At 45.3% G+C, this 14,946-nt stretch overlaps 2 protein-coding genes across 2 annotated transcripts in view; one reads left to right on the forward strand and one right to left on the reverse strand.

Annotated features, from left to right (window-relative positions):
- Window positions 1-518: 518 nt before the first annotated feature.
- On the reverse strand, window positions 519-9,262 carry LOC135533566 (calcium-independent phospholipase A2-gamma-like; the record flags this gene model as incomplete). The annotated part of the gene is made up of 3 exons (XM_064960844.1): window positions 9,218-9,262; window positions 4,209-4,404; window positions 519-759 (listed from the first exon to the last, which is right to left on the reverse strand). Coding segments are annotated over exons 1-3 (482 nt in total), but the record flags the coding sequence as incomplete, so codon positions are not given.
- A 345-nt stretch (window positions 9,263-9,607) lies between these two features.
- LOC135533567 (calcium-independent phospholipase A2-gamma-like) overlaps window positions 9,608-14,946 on the forward strand; it is a 26,908-nt gene continuing 21,569 nt past the window's right edge. Inside the window, 1 exon segment of the mRNA XM_064960845.1 lies at window positions 9,608-9,615. Coding sequence (XP_064816917.1) covers window positions 9,608-9,615 — 8 coding nt within the window.

Genomic DNA, 14,946 nt, shown 5'->3' on the forward strand with positions numbered 1-14,946 from the left:
CCTGCCTGAGCAGCAGAAATTCAAATGGACCGCAGTCATATCACATGATCTGCATCAAGAAGATATGGAGTCCAGAGGAGGCTGGTTGGAGGAGCTATAGAAGGATGGTCTCATTGTAATGGCTGGAATGGAATCAATGGAACGGTATCAAACACATCAAACATATGGAAACCACGTTTGACTCAGTTCCATTTATTCCATTACAAATGAGCCTTTCCTCCTATAGATTCTTCCACCAGCCTCCACTGATGGAGTCATATCAACGCACATGATGTTTATTTTCAAGTCTAAATAAGTTTTTCAGCAGCTACCGCCTACAGTGCCTTTTGAACTTTAACCTCTGCAGGTCTCTTCCTATAGTTTGGAGATGAAGGGCCCTCGTACATGTCAGACCTTTACGGCTCCTATATTATCTTCATAATCAGTCTAAATGAGTGTCTCTCAGCCTGTCTGACCTTTCACCTCTAGACGTCCCCTACAGTTTGGAGATGAAGGGCAAGCCCTCGCTCCTATATTACATGTCGGCCTTCAGTTTGCACCATTCAGCCAGCCTCTGGATGGCGCTCTTCTCCAGAGCCAGCACCGACGCTGCCTTGTTCAGCTTGGCTTCGTTCCTCTCCAGGTAGCGAGTTCCTTCCTCCTGCAGGAAGGTCAGCCTCTCCGGGCGGCTCTCGTCCAATGGGATGTCCTCGCTCATGTAGGGGTTGAAACGGAAGTAGGTGTTGGGTGGAAGGAGGGCGTCCAGCATGATGTGGACCTCTGACGGAGAGACAAGAGGTGAGAGAGGTTAAGTCATGTTGCTGGAGTACAGTTAAATCATTGTATATCTTGATAGCTATCATGTTGTTAGTGTAGCTAGTTTAGAGGAAGCAGCTGTCTGGGAGAAGGAGAGAACATGACGTGGACTTCTGATGAGGGACACAAAGTTAGTCCATATGTGGCTGGTTTATTATGACTTCCTACTTTATAGAGATCCATCAAGTTGTTCATAGTGCCATCACCCGCACACACTGACTAAACAGCACTCAGACTGACCATCTACACAGGTAGGAATCAGAGAGAGGTGGAGTACTGGGGAGCTGATGGATGAGAGGAATCAGAGAGGTCAAGTACTGGGGAGCTGATGGATGAGAGGAATCAGAGAGAGGGAGTACTGGGGAGCTGATGGATGAGAGGAATCAGAGAGAGGTCAAGTACTGGGGAGCTGATGGATGAGAGGAATCAGAGAGAGGGAGTACTGGGGAGCTGATGGATGAGAGGAATCAGAGAGAGGGAGTACTGGGGAGCTGATGGATGAGAGGAATCAGAGAGAGGGAGTACTGGGGAGCTGATGGATGAGAGGAATCAGAGAGAGGGAGTACTGGGAGCTGATGGATGAGAGGAATCAGAGAGAGGGAGTACTGGGGAGCTGATGGATGAGAGGAATCATGGAGAGAGGGAGTACTGGGGAGCTGATGGATGAGAGGAATCAGAGAGAGGAGTACTGGGGAGCTGATGGATGAGAGGAATCAGAGAGAAGTGGAGTACTGGGGAGCTGATGGATGAAAGGAATCAGAGAGGGAGTACTAGGGAGCTGATGGATGAGAGGAATCAGAGAGAGGTGGAGTACTGGGGAGCTGATGGATGAAAGGAATCAGAGAGAGGGAGTACTAGGGAGCTGATGGATGAGAGGAATCAGAGAGAGGGAGTACTGGGGAGCTGATGGATGAGAGGAATCAGAGAGAGGTGGAGTACTGGGGAGCTGATGGATGAGAGGAATCAGAGAGAGGTGGAGTACTGGGGAGCTGATGGATGAGAGGAATCAGAGAGAGGGAGTACTGGGGAGCTGATGGATGAGAGGAATCAGAGAGGTCAAGTACTGGGGATCTGATGGATGAGAGGAATCAGAGAGGTCAAGTACTGGGGAGCTGATGGATGAGAGGAATCAGAGAGAGGTCAAGTACTGGGGAGCTGATGGATGAGAGGAATCAGAGAGAGGGAGTACTGGGGAGCTGATGGATGAGAGGAATCAGAGAGAGGGAGTACTGGGGAGCTGATGGATGAGAGGAATCAGAGAGAGGGAGTACTGGGGAGCTGATGGATGAGAGGAATCAGAGAGAGGGAGTACTGGGGAGCTGATGAATGAGAGGAATCAGAGAGGGAGTACTGGGGAGCTGATGGATGAGAGGAATCAGAGAGAGGGAGTACTGGGGAGCTGATGGATGAGAGGAATCAGAGAGAGGTCAAGTACTGGGGAGCTGATGGATGAGAGGAATCAGAGAGAGGGAGTACTGGGGAGCTGATGGATGAGAGGAATCAGAGAGAGGGAGTACTGGGGAGCTGATGGATGAGAGGAATCAGAGAGAGGGAGTACTGGGGAGCTGATGGATGAGAGGAATCAGAGAGAGGTGGAGTACTGAGGAGCTGATGGATGAGAGGAATCAGAGAGAGGGAGTACTGGGGAGCTGATGAATGAGAGGAATCAGAGAGAGGGAGTACTGGGGAGCTGATGGATGAGAGGAATCAGAGAGAGGTGGAGTACTGAGGAGCTGATGGATGAGAGGAATCAGAGAGAGGTCAAGTACTGGGGAGCTGATGAATGAGAGGAATCAGAGAGAGGGAGTACTGGGGAGCTGATGGATGAGAGGAATCAGAGAGGTCAAGTACTGGGGAGCTGATGGATGAGAGGAATCAGAGAGGTCAAGTACTGGGGATCTGATGGATGAGAGGAATCAGAGAGGTCAAGTACTGGGGAGCTGATGGATGAGAGGAATCAGAGAGAGGTCAAGTACTGGGGAGCTGATGGATGAGAGGAATCAGAGAGGTCAAGTACTGGGGAGCTGATGGATGAGAGGAATCAGAGAGAGGTCAAGTACTGGGGAGCTGATGGATGAGAGGAATCAGAGAGGTCAAGTACTGGGGATCTGATGGATGAGAGGAATCAGAGAGGTCAAGTACTGGGGAGCTGATGGATGAGAGGAATCAGAGAGAGGTCAAGTACTGGGGAGCTGATGGATGAGAGGAATCAGAGAGAGGTCAAGTACTGGGGAGCTGATGGATGAGAGGAATCAGAGAGAGGGAGTACTGGGGAGCTGATGGATGAGAGGAATCAGAGAGAGGGAGTACTGGGGAGCTGATGGATGAGAGGAATCAGAGAGAGGGAGTACTGGGGAGCTGATGGATGAGAGGAATCAGAGAGAAGTGGAGTACTGGGGAGCTGATGGATGAAAGGAATCAGAGAGAGGGAGTACTAGGGAGCTGATGGATGAGAGGAATCAGCTGAGAGAGGTGGAGTACTGGGGAGCTGATGGATGAAAGGAATCAGAGAGAGAGGGAGTACTGGGGAGCTGATGGATGAGAGGAATCAGAGAGAGGGAGTACTGGGGAGCTGATGGATGAGAGGAATCAGAGAGGTCAAGTACTGGGGATCTGATGGATGAGAGGAATCAGAGAGGTCAAGTACTGGGGAGCTGATGGATGAGAGGAATCAGAGAGAGGTCAAGTACTGGGGAGCTGATGGATGAGAGGAATCAGAGAGAGGGAGGACTGGGGAGCTGATGGATGAGAGGAATCAGAGAGAGGGAGTACTGGGGAGCTGATGGATGAGAGGAATCAGAGAGGTCAAGTACTGGGGAGCTGATGGATGAGAGGAATCAGAGAGGTCAAGTACTGGGGAGCTGATGGATGAGAGGAATCAGAGAGGTCAAGTACTGGGGATCTGATGGATGAGAGGAATCAGAGAGGTCAAGTACTGGGGAGCTGATGGATGAGAGGAATCAGAGAGAGGTCAAGTACTGGGGAGCTGATGGATGAGAGGAATCAGAGAGGTCAAGTACTGGGGAGCTGATGAACTTGATGTTCTGAACTGTGTAGGTCAAAAGGAAATCATTGAAGGAGTGACTGAGACAAAACAATGGTCTTCCAACTACCTACAGGGACGACATGCAGCGTCTGTTTTAGTGAAGCACATGTCTCTGGCTGACTGGCTGGCTGGCTGGCTGGCTGGCTGACTAATTGGCCGAATGACTGAATGACTGACTGACTGACTGACTGACTGACTGGCTGACTGGCTGACTGGCTGACAGCCTTTAATCTGATGTTAGAAATAACAATGTGGTTTCATCCCTGTCAAAGGACAGATGTGGCACACAAACTACACACACCAACTACACACAGTACACCACACATACAGTACACCACACACACTCCGTGGTCCTCTGGTGACCCACCCTCTGTGTCGGTGGCACTGCTGATGACGTTGGTGATCTTGGCTTTGAGACTGGTGGAGGTGGTGTTGTTCTTGTTGACGGTCTCATAGCGACCCGTACCCAGGGAGACAACACACTGCACTGGGGTGTTGGGCCACAGCAGCTTACACTCATGGATGGCCAACGCTGTGGGGTTGTTGATGAGGAGACCACCATCCTGGAAACACACAGAGACAATCTGACTTTACAAAATACCACAAGGATTTTAGACAGACCGGTATGCTGTTATAATGTTTACATATTTGTGCTTTACTCATCTCATATGTATATACTGTCTTTTAGTCTACACCACTCCGACATGGCTCGTCCTAATATTTATATATTCCTTAATTACATTCTTTTACTTTTAGGTTTGTGTTTATTGTTAGATATTACTGCACTATTGGTGCTAGAAACACAAGCATTTTGCTACACCTGCAATAACATTGCTAATGTGACCAATAGAATTTTATTTGATTTAATGTCTGCTTTCTTATCTTGTATGTATAAGGTACATGACATTAAGCTTGGTAAATGTCTAATAATATTTGAGGTAGAACACAGTAAATCACCACCATGTCCTAGTACATAATGTCTGAGGTAGAACACAGTAAATCACCACCATGTCCTAGTACATAATGTCTGAGGTAGAACACAGTAAATCACCACCATGTCCTAGTACATAATGTCTGAGGTAGAACACAGTAAATCACCACCATGTCCTAGTGCATAATGTCTGAGGTAGAACACAGTAAATCACCACCATGTCCTAGTACATAATGTCTGAGGTAGAACACAGTAAATCACCACCATGTCCTAGTGCATAATGTCTGAGGTAGAACACAGTAAATCACCACCATGTCCTAGTGCATAATGTCTGAGGTAGAACACAGTAAATCACCACCATGTCCTAGTACATAATGTCTGAGGTAGAACACAGTACATCACCACCATGTCCTAGTACATAATGTCTGAGGTAGAACACAGTAAATCACCACCATGTCCTAGTACATAATGTCTGAGGTAGAACACAGTAAATCACCACCATGTCCTAGTACATAATGTCTGAGGTAGAACACAGTAAATCACCACCATGTCCTAGTACATAATGTCTGAGGTAGAACACAGTAAATCACCACCATGTCCTAGTACATAATGTCTGAGGTAGAACACAGTAAATCACCACCATGTCCTAGTACATAATGTCTGAGGTAGAACACAGTAAATCACCACCATGTCCTAGTACATAATGTCTGAGGTAGAAGAACCACAGTAAATCTGAGGTAGAACACACCATGTCCTAGTACAAAATGTCTGAGGTAGAACACAGTAAATCACCACCATGTCCTAGTGCATAATGTCTGAGGTAGAACACAGTAAATCACCATGTCAGTGCTGCTCTGCATCTAAACACCAGGCCTGTTTAATGAAATGCCCCAGGCCCTGATCAATGCTGCTCTGTATCTAAACACCAGGCCCTGATCAATGCTGCTCTGCATCTAAACAGCAGGCCCTGATCAATACTGCTCTGCATCTAAACACCAGGCCTGTTTAATGAAATGCCCCAGGCCCTGATCAATGCTGCTCTGTATCTAAACACCAGGCAAGGCTGCTCTGTATCTAAACACCAGGCCCTGATCAATACTGCTCTGTATCTAAACACCAGGCCCTGATCAAGGCTGCTCTGCATCTAAACAGCAGGCCTGTTTAATGAAATGCCCCAGGCCCTGATCAATACTGCTCTGTATCTAAATACCAGGCCTGTTTAATGAAATGCCCCAGGCCCTGATCAAGGCTGCTCTATATCTAAACACCAGGCCCTGATCAATGCTGCTCTATATCTAAACACCAGGCCTGTTTAATGAAATGCCCCAGGCCCTGATCAATGCTGCTCTGTATCTAAACACCAGGCCTGTTTAATGAAATGCCCCAGGCCCTGATCAATGCTGCTCTGTATCTAAACACCAGGCCTGTTTAATGAAATGCCCCAGGCCCTGATCAATGCTGCTCTATATCTAAACACCAGGCCCTGATCAAGGCTGCTCTGTATCTAAAACTGTTTAATGAAATGCCCCAGGCCCTGATCAATGCTGCTCTATATCACCAGGCCCTGATCAATGCTGCTCTGTATCTAAACACCAGGCCCTGATCAAGGCTGCTCTGTATCTAAACACCAGGCCTGTTTAATGAAATGCCCCAGGCCCTGATCCTGCTCTATATCTAAACACCAGGCCCTGATCAAGGCTGCTCTGTATCTAAAAGCACCAGTATCTAAACACCAGGCCCTGATCAATGCTGCTCTGTATCTAAACAGCAGGCCCTGATATGCTGCTCTGTATCACCAGGCCCTGATCAATGCTGCTCTGTATCTAAACACCAGGCCCTGATCAATGCTGCTCTGTATCTAAACACCAGGCCCTGATCAATGCTGCTCTGTATCTAAACACCAGGCCCTGATCAATGCTGCTCTGTATCTAAACAGCAGGCCCTGATCAATGCTGCTCTGTATCTAAACACCAGGCCCTGATCAATGCTGCTCTGTATCTAAACAGCAGGCCCTGATCAATGCTGCATCTGCATCTAAACACCAGGCCCTGATCAATGCTGCTCTGTATCTAAACACCAGGCCCTGATCAATGCTGCTCTGTATCTAAACAGCAGGCCCTGATCAATGCTGCTCTGCATCTAAACACCAGGCCCTGATCAATGCTGCTCTGCATCTAAACAGCAGGCCCTGATCAAGGCTGCTCTATATCTAAACACCAGGCCCTGATCAAGGCTGCTCTGTATCTAAACACCAGGCCTGTTTAATGAAATGCCCCAGGCCCTGATCAATACTGCTCTGTATCTAAACACCAGGCCCTGATCAAGGCTGCTCTGTATCTAAACACCAGGCCTGTTTAATGAAATGCCCCAGGCCCTGATCAATGCTGCTCTATATCTAAACACCAGGCCCTGATCAATGCTGCTCTGCATCTAAACAGCAGGACCTGATCAATGCTGCTCTGTATCTAAACACCAGGCCCTGATCAATACTGCTCTATATCTAAACACCAGGCCCTGATCAAGGCTGCTCTGTATCTAAACACCAGGCCCTGATCAATACTGCTCTATATCTAAACACCAGGCCCTCATCAATACTGCTCTATATCTAAACACCAGGCCCTGATCAATGCTGCTCTGCATCTAAACACCAGGCCCTGATCAATGCTGCTCTGTATCTAAACACCAGGCCCTGATCAATGCTGCTCTGCATCTAAACACCAGGCCCTGATCAATGCTGCTCTGCATCTAAACACCAGGCCCTGATCAATGCTGCTCTGTATCTAAACACCAGGCCCTGATCAAGGCTGCTCTGTATCTAAACACCAGGCCCTGATCAATGCTGCTCTGCATCTAAACACCAGGCCCTGATCAATGCTGCTCTGTATCTAAACAGCAGGCCCTGATCAATGCTGCTCTGTATCTAAACACCAGGCCCTGATCAAGGCTGCTCTGTATCTAAACAGCAGGCCCTGATCAAGGCTGCTCTGTATCTAAACACCAGGCCCTGATCAATGCTGCTCTGTATCTAAACAGCAGGCCCTGATCAATGCTGCTCTGCATCTAAACACCAGGCCCTGATCAATGCTGCTCTGTATCTAAACACCAGGCCCTGATCAAGGCTGCTCTGCATCTAAACAGCAGGCCCTGATCAATGCTGCTCTGCATCTAAACAGCAGGCCCTGATCAATGCTGCTCTGCATCTAAACAGCAGGCCTGTTTAAGCTTCCTGGGACTACGAGGCTGTTCTACTGGCCCACCAGGCTTGTGGAAACACGTCCCCATCAACCCTCCAGGGCTGGTGAGGAGTGGTACACAGTCTAATACATCCCAGAGATGAATAGACCAGACCAGAGTCTGCTTGCCTGTAGTGTGATAGTGGTCTGAATAACAAGGAGTCAAACGTATGGTAGAAATGTCTTTCTGACCAGGCCAACAAAAGGGAAACAGTGTATTACCCATACAGGGTAGGATAGCTCAATTACCTCAATGTTGTACAATCACCTCAACAGAGTCGGTGCTCCACAGTAGAAAGAGGCTTTGATACAGTGCAATTCATTATTCAAGTCTCATTTCCAGAAGCAGTTGTGAATGTCAGCGGCTGCAGACAGACAAGATTAGCCAGACACAGAGGGTAAGGAAGGGCTCTCTCTCTCTCACACACACACACTTACTGGAGACTGTGTGTGTCAGGCTACTCTATGTGCTCCAGACACTAGCTGAGCAGTGACCTCGTCTTGGCAAAGCCAGTCTTTTTAAGTTATGTCTTCCCTCTCTCCCTCTTAGCTACCCTCTCCAAGTCCACTTACTCTTGGACTTCATCCACTAAGTCTGTGTCCAAAATGGCACCCTATTTCCTATATAGTGCACTACTTCTGAGAGCCCTATGGGCCCTGGTAATAAGTAATGCACTACGTAGGGAATAGGGTGTAATTTGGAACGCACACTGGGTGAAGGGTTTTCTAACTGGGCTGTTTGGATAGGATTAAACTGCTAAAACAATGATCTACTCATGGTGAACTGTGGGAGAGAGTGTGGCTCACAATAAGGCCTCGACCCCTGCTGACTGCAGGTCAAAGGTCGTTTCCACTCTGTGGGGGTCAGAGCTACAACAGCTCTCTGGGCTAAGCCTCTCTCTCAACAACCTCACTGGCTTCTCACTACAGAGACGCTGAAGAGAAACAAGACAATGAGTCTCCAGTGTTGCCATGGCGTTATGTTCAGCACTGCCCCTTCTAAAAACACTGAAGGAATTGGAATAAGGAAGTGGGCCCTGTGACTTACATGAAAGTGTCACTATTTGGGCTTTCAAACGAGAGGAAATGTCACAGTCAACAGTGATAGTGAACATATTACAAGACAATTCTCAGTGCTAACTGTTGTTTTTTAAATCAGGTGATTATTTTTTGTTCCTCTGGCTCTTGAGACCTGTTAACCAACAAGCCAACGTGATTCTCCTGTTGTGCATCATCGTGACGAAGCAGAGATTTCATGGCACCTTAATGCATCTGGACATGTCGCTGCAGGCCTCATGATTAAACACTAAACGAGCCAAATAAAACCTTGCCTGGCTGCAATTAACCTGTGTCCAGATCAGTGTGACCAGATCCCTGGTCTTTATGTTATGATACAGTATGTCCCTGGTACAGTGTGACCAGATCACTGGTCTTTATGTTATGATACAGTATGTCCCTGGTACAGTGTGACCAGATCCCTGGTCTTTATGTTAGCATGATACAGTATGTCCCTGGTACAGTGTGACCAGATCCCTGGTCTTTATGTTATGATACAGTATGTCCCTGGTACAGTGTGACCAGATCCCTGGTCTTTATGTTAGCATGATACAGTATGTCCCTGGTACAGTGTGACCAGATCCCTGGTCTTTATGTTAGCATGATACAGTATGTCCCTGGTACAGTGTGACCAGATCCCTGGTCTTTATGTTATTGTGATACAGTATGTCCCTGGTACAGTGTGACCAGATCCCTGGTCTTTATGTTATCATGATACAGTATGTCCCTGGTACAGTGTGACCAGATCACTGGTCTTTATGTTATCATGATACAGTATGTCCCTGGTACAGTGTGACCAGATCCCTGGTCTTTATGTTATCATGATACAGTATGTCCCTGGTACAGTGTGACCAGATCCCTGGTCTTTATGTTATCATGATACAGTATGTCCCTGGTACAGTGTGACCAGACCACTGGTCTTTATGTTATCATGATACAGTATGTCCCTGGTACAGTGTGACCAGATCCCTGGTCTTTATGTTATCATGATACAGTATGTCCCTGGTACAGTGTGACCAGATCACTGGTCTTTATGTTATCCAGTATGTCCCTGGTACAGTGTGACCAGATCCCTGGTCTTTATGTTATCATGATACAGTATGTCCCTGGTACAGTGTGACCAGATCCCTGGTCTTTATGTTATCATGATACAGTATGTCCCTGGTACAGTGTGACCAGATCACTGGTCTTTATGTTATGATACAGTATGTCCCTGGTACAGTGTGACCAGATCACTGGTCTTTATGTTATGATACAGTATGTCCCTGGTACAGTGTGACCAGATCCCTGGTCTTTATGTTATCATGATACAGTATGTCCCTGGTACAGTGTGACCAGATCCCTGGTCTTTATGTTATCATGATACAGTATGTCCCTGGTACAGTGTGACCAGATCCCTGGTCTTTATGTTATCATGATACAGTATGTCCCTGGTACAGTGTGACCAGATCACTGGTCTTTATGTTATGATACAGTATGTCCCTGGTACAGTGTGACCAGATCACTGGTCTTTATGTTATGATACAGTATGTCCCTGGTACAGTGTGACCAGATCCCTGGTCTTTATGTTATCATGATACAGTATGTCCCTGGTACAGTGACCAGATCCCTGGTCTTTATGTTATCGTGATACAGTATGTCCCTGGTACAGTGTGACCAGATCACTGCTCTTTATGTTATTGTGATACAGTATGTCCCTGGCAAACTAACATGCTGAAGGTAACAAGCTGTGAAGGAAGTTCTATGGAACCACAGTTCAGTGCTGTTCAGTGCCTCTGTCAAAATAACAACCAAGCTTTGTTCTGGTACCTTGTTACATTTACATTTACATTTAAGTCATTTGGCAGACGCTCTTATCCAGAGCGACTTACAAATTGGTGAATAGTTAGAGGACTGTAGATGGATAAAACCCGTGTTGGCATGGCCATTGCGGGCTTCCACAATTTTAAAGAAGTCTGGGTGGGACTTCCTATGGGTTAAGGAAGGATCACATGATTCCATCCGGGTCATCAGGAGGGATCAGCGAATAAATTATACTCATGAGCAAACAATAGGTGGGCACACTTTCAGTTTGTTTGCTAAATCATAGAAGTAGTAGAAGAAGAAAATGGACTGCTTCAAAATGGAGATGGCCTCGCCTGTGCACCACAATAAAACATATATAAAGATCTCTCTATTAGAGGTCGACCGATTATGATTTTTCAACGCCGATACCGATTATTGGAGGACCCCAAAAAAAACCAGTACCGATTAAATCGGACGATTTTTATTTGGTTTTATTTGTAATAATGACAATTACAACAATACTGAATGAACACTTATTTTAACTTAATATAATACATCAATAAAATCAATTTAGCCTCAAGTAAATAATGCAAAAAACAAAGTGCTGGAGAAGAAAGTAAAAGTGCAATATGTGCCATGTAAGAAAGCTAACGTTTAAGTTCCTTGCTCAGAACACGAGAACATATGAAAGCTGGTGGTTCCTTTTAACATGAGTCTTCAATATTCCACGGTAAGAAGTTTTATGTTGTAGTTATTATAGGAATTATAGGACTATTTCCCTCTATACCATTTGTATTTCATTAACCTTTGACTATTGGGTGTTCTTATAGGCACTTTAGTATTGCCAGTGTAACAGTATAGCTTCCGTCCCTCTCCTCGCTCCTCCCTGGGCTGGAACCAGCAACACAACGACAACAGCCACTATCGAAGCAGCGTTACCCATGCAGAGCAAGGGAAACAACCACCCCTAGGTTCAGAGCGAGTGAAGTTTGAAACGCTATTAGCGCGCACTAACTAGCTAGCCATTTCACTTCGGTTACACAAAGCCTCATCTCGGGAGTTGATAGGCTTGAAGTCATAAACAGCACAATGCTTGACACACAGCGAAGAGCTGCTTGCAAAACGCACGGAAGTGCTGTTTGAATGAATGTTTACGCGCCTGCTTCTGCCTACCACCGCTCAGTCAGATACTTAGATACTTGTATGCTCAGTCAGATTATATGCAACGCAGGACACGCTAGATAATATCTAGTAATATCATCAACCATGTGTAGTTAACTAGTGATTATGATTGATTGTTTTTTATAAGATAAGTTTAATGCTAGCTAGCAATTTACATTGGCTTAATGCATTCAGGCAGTCAGTCTCCTTGTGGAGTGCAACGAGAGAGAGGCAGGTCGTTATTGTGTTGGACTAGTTAACTGTAAGGTTGCGGGCCTCCCGGGTGGCGCAGTGGTTAAGGGCTGTACTGCAGCGCCAGCTGTGCCACCAGAGACCCTGGGTTCGCGCCCAGGCTCTGTCGTAACCGGCCACGACCGGGAGGTCCGTGGGGCGACGCACAATTGGCCTAGCGTCGTCCGGGTTAGAGAGGGTTTGGCCGGTAGCGATATCCTTGTCTCATCGCGCACCAGCGACTCCTGTGGCGGGCCGGGCGCAGTGCGCGCTAACCAAGGTTGCCAGGTGCACGGTGTTTCCTCCGACACATTGGTGAGGCTGGCTTCCAGGTTGGATGCGTTCTTAACTGACTTGCCTAGTTAAATAATGGTATAAAAAATATATATAAAAAATAATAATAATTTAAAAAAAAGTCAAATCGGCGCCCCCCCAAAAAAACAATTTCCGATTGTTATGAAAACTTGAAATCGGCCCTAATTAAAATCGGCCATTCAGATTAATCCGGCGACCTCTAATCTCTATCTATCCATGTACCTTACAATTATTACCAGGAAGTAGACAGGAAACTGTAATTTTCAAATGATATACAAGACAAAAAAAAAAAAAGTAAAAATAATAAACTTTATTTATACGGAGAGAGAGAGAGAGAGAGAATATGTTGAGTAGGTAGAGCAAACACAGGATGTCTGGATGTCTAGGAAGTCTGAAAGAATGTTGATATTGACTGACTATAGTTCCAGCCACACACTTACAGAGAGAGAACACTATTGGCCCTCCCTGTTTATTTATTTGTTTGTTAGTTATACTTGTTAGTATTATTCAAATAAACAATGCTAGAAATATGCTTGTCTATTTTCTTCATCACTGAGCCAACCGCTCCCCATATAATAGTCCTGGTAGTGAGTGTTGATCCAAAGGTCTCCACGCCACATTATTTCATTACGCCAGCTGGTTCTATTCCCCGACCCTTATGGTCACATAGCCTTAATGAGGGTCAACCTTCCAATCACCATATGCCATTTTCCAATCACAACAAGCCAATAACCTTGGCCTATATCTGTGTTGGAGTCAGTAAACTAAAATAACTATTAAATTCTCATGTTTTCTCATTACTTTTCAACAAGGAAATTGGAATTTCAGTTTACTTATACAAAGTAAAAGGCGATGTCATAATTTCACAAGTAAGATAATTTGGCCATGAGCTTGGAATGAAATCCCCACAACAGGTCATTTATCTGTAACAAACAAACCTGCTCCTTTAAATCCCCATAACAGCATGTCCTTTAGCTATAATAAACAAACCTGCTCATTTAAATCCCCACAACAGCAGGTCATTTAGCTAGCTATAACAAACAAACCTGCTCATTTAAATCCCCACAACAGCAGGTCATTTAGCTAGCTATAACAAACAACCCTGCTCATTTAAATCCCCACAACAGCAGGTCATTTAGCTAGCTATAACAAACAACCCTGCTCATTTAAATCCCCATAACAGCAGGTCATTTATCTAGCTATAACAAACAAACCTGCTCATTTAAATCCTCATAACAGCAGGTCATTTAGCTAGCTATAACAAACAAACCTGCTCATTTAAATCCCCACAACAGCAGGTCATTTAGCTAGCTATAACAAACAACCCTGCTCATTTAAATCCCCACAACAGCAGGTCATTTAGCTAGCTATAACAAACAACCCTGCTCATTTAAATCCCCATAACAGCAGGTCATTTATCTAGCTATAACAAACAAACCTGCTCATTTAAATCCTCATAACAGCAGGTCATTTAGCTAGCTATAACAAACAAACCTGCTCATTTAAATCCCCATAACAGCAGGTCCTTTAGCTATAACAAACAAACCTGCTCAATTAAATCCCCATAACAGCAGGTCATTTAGCTAGCTATAACAAACAAACCTGCTCATTTAAATCCCCACAACAGCAGGTCATTTAGCTAGCTATAACAAACAAACCTGCTCATTTAAATCCCCACAACAGCAGGTAATTTATCTAGCTATAACAAACAAACCTGCTCATTTAAATCCCCATAACAGCAGGTAATTTATCTAGCTATAACAAACAAACCTGCTCATTTAAATCCCCATAACAGCAGGAAATTTAGCTATAACAAACAAACCTTCTCATTTAAATCCCCATAACAGCAGGTCATTTAGCTATAATAAACAAACCTGCTCATTTAAATCCCCATAACAGCAGGTCATTTATCTAGCTATAACAAACAAACCTGCTCATTTAAATCCTCATAACAGCAGGTCATTTAGCTAGCTATAACAAACAAACCTGCTCATTTAAACCCCCATAACAGCAGGTAATTTAGCTAGCTGTAACAAACAAACCTGCTCATTTAAATCCCCATAACAGCAGGTCATTTAGCTATAACAAACAAACCTGCTCATTTAAATCCCCATAACAGCAGGTCATTTAGCTATAACAAACAAACCTGCTCATTTAAATCCCCATAACAGCAGGTCATTTATCTAGCTATAACAAACAAACCTGCTCATTTAAATCCTCATAACAGCAGGTCATTTAGCTAGCTATAACAAACAAACCTGCTCATTTAAACCCCATAACAGCAGGTAATTTAGCTAGCTGTAATAAAACAAACCTGCTCATTTAAATCCCCATAACAGCAGATCCTTTTAGCTATAACAAACAAACCTGCTCATTTAAATCCCCACAACAGC

The sequence above is a fragment of the Oncorhynchus masou genome, unplaced genomic scaffold, assembly GCF_036934945.1.
Source record: "Oncorhynchus masou masou isolate Uvic2021 unplaced genomic scaffold, UVic_Omas_1.1 unplaced_scaffold_2457, whole genome shotgun sequence".
Taxonomy (NCBI): domain Eukaryota; kingdom Metazoa; phylum Chordata; class Actinopteri; order Salmoniformes; family Salmonidae; genus Oncorhynchus; species Oncorhynchus masou.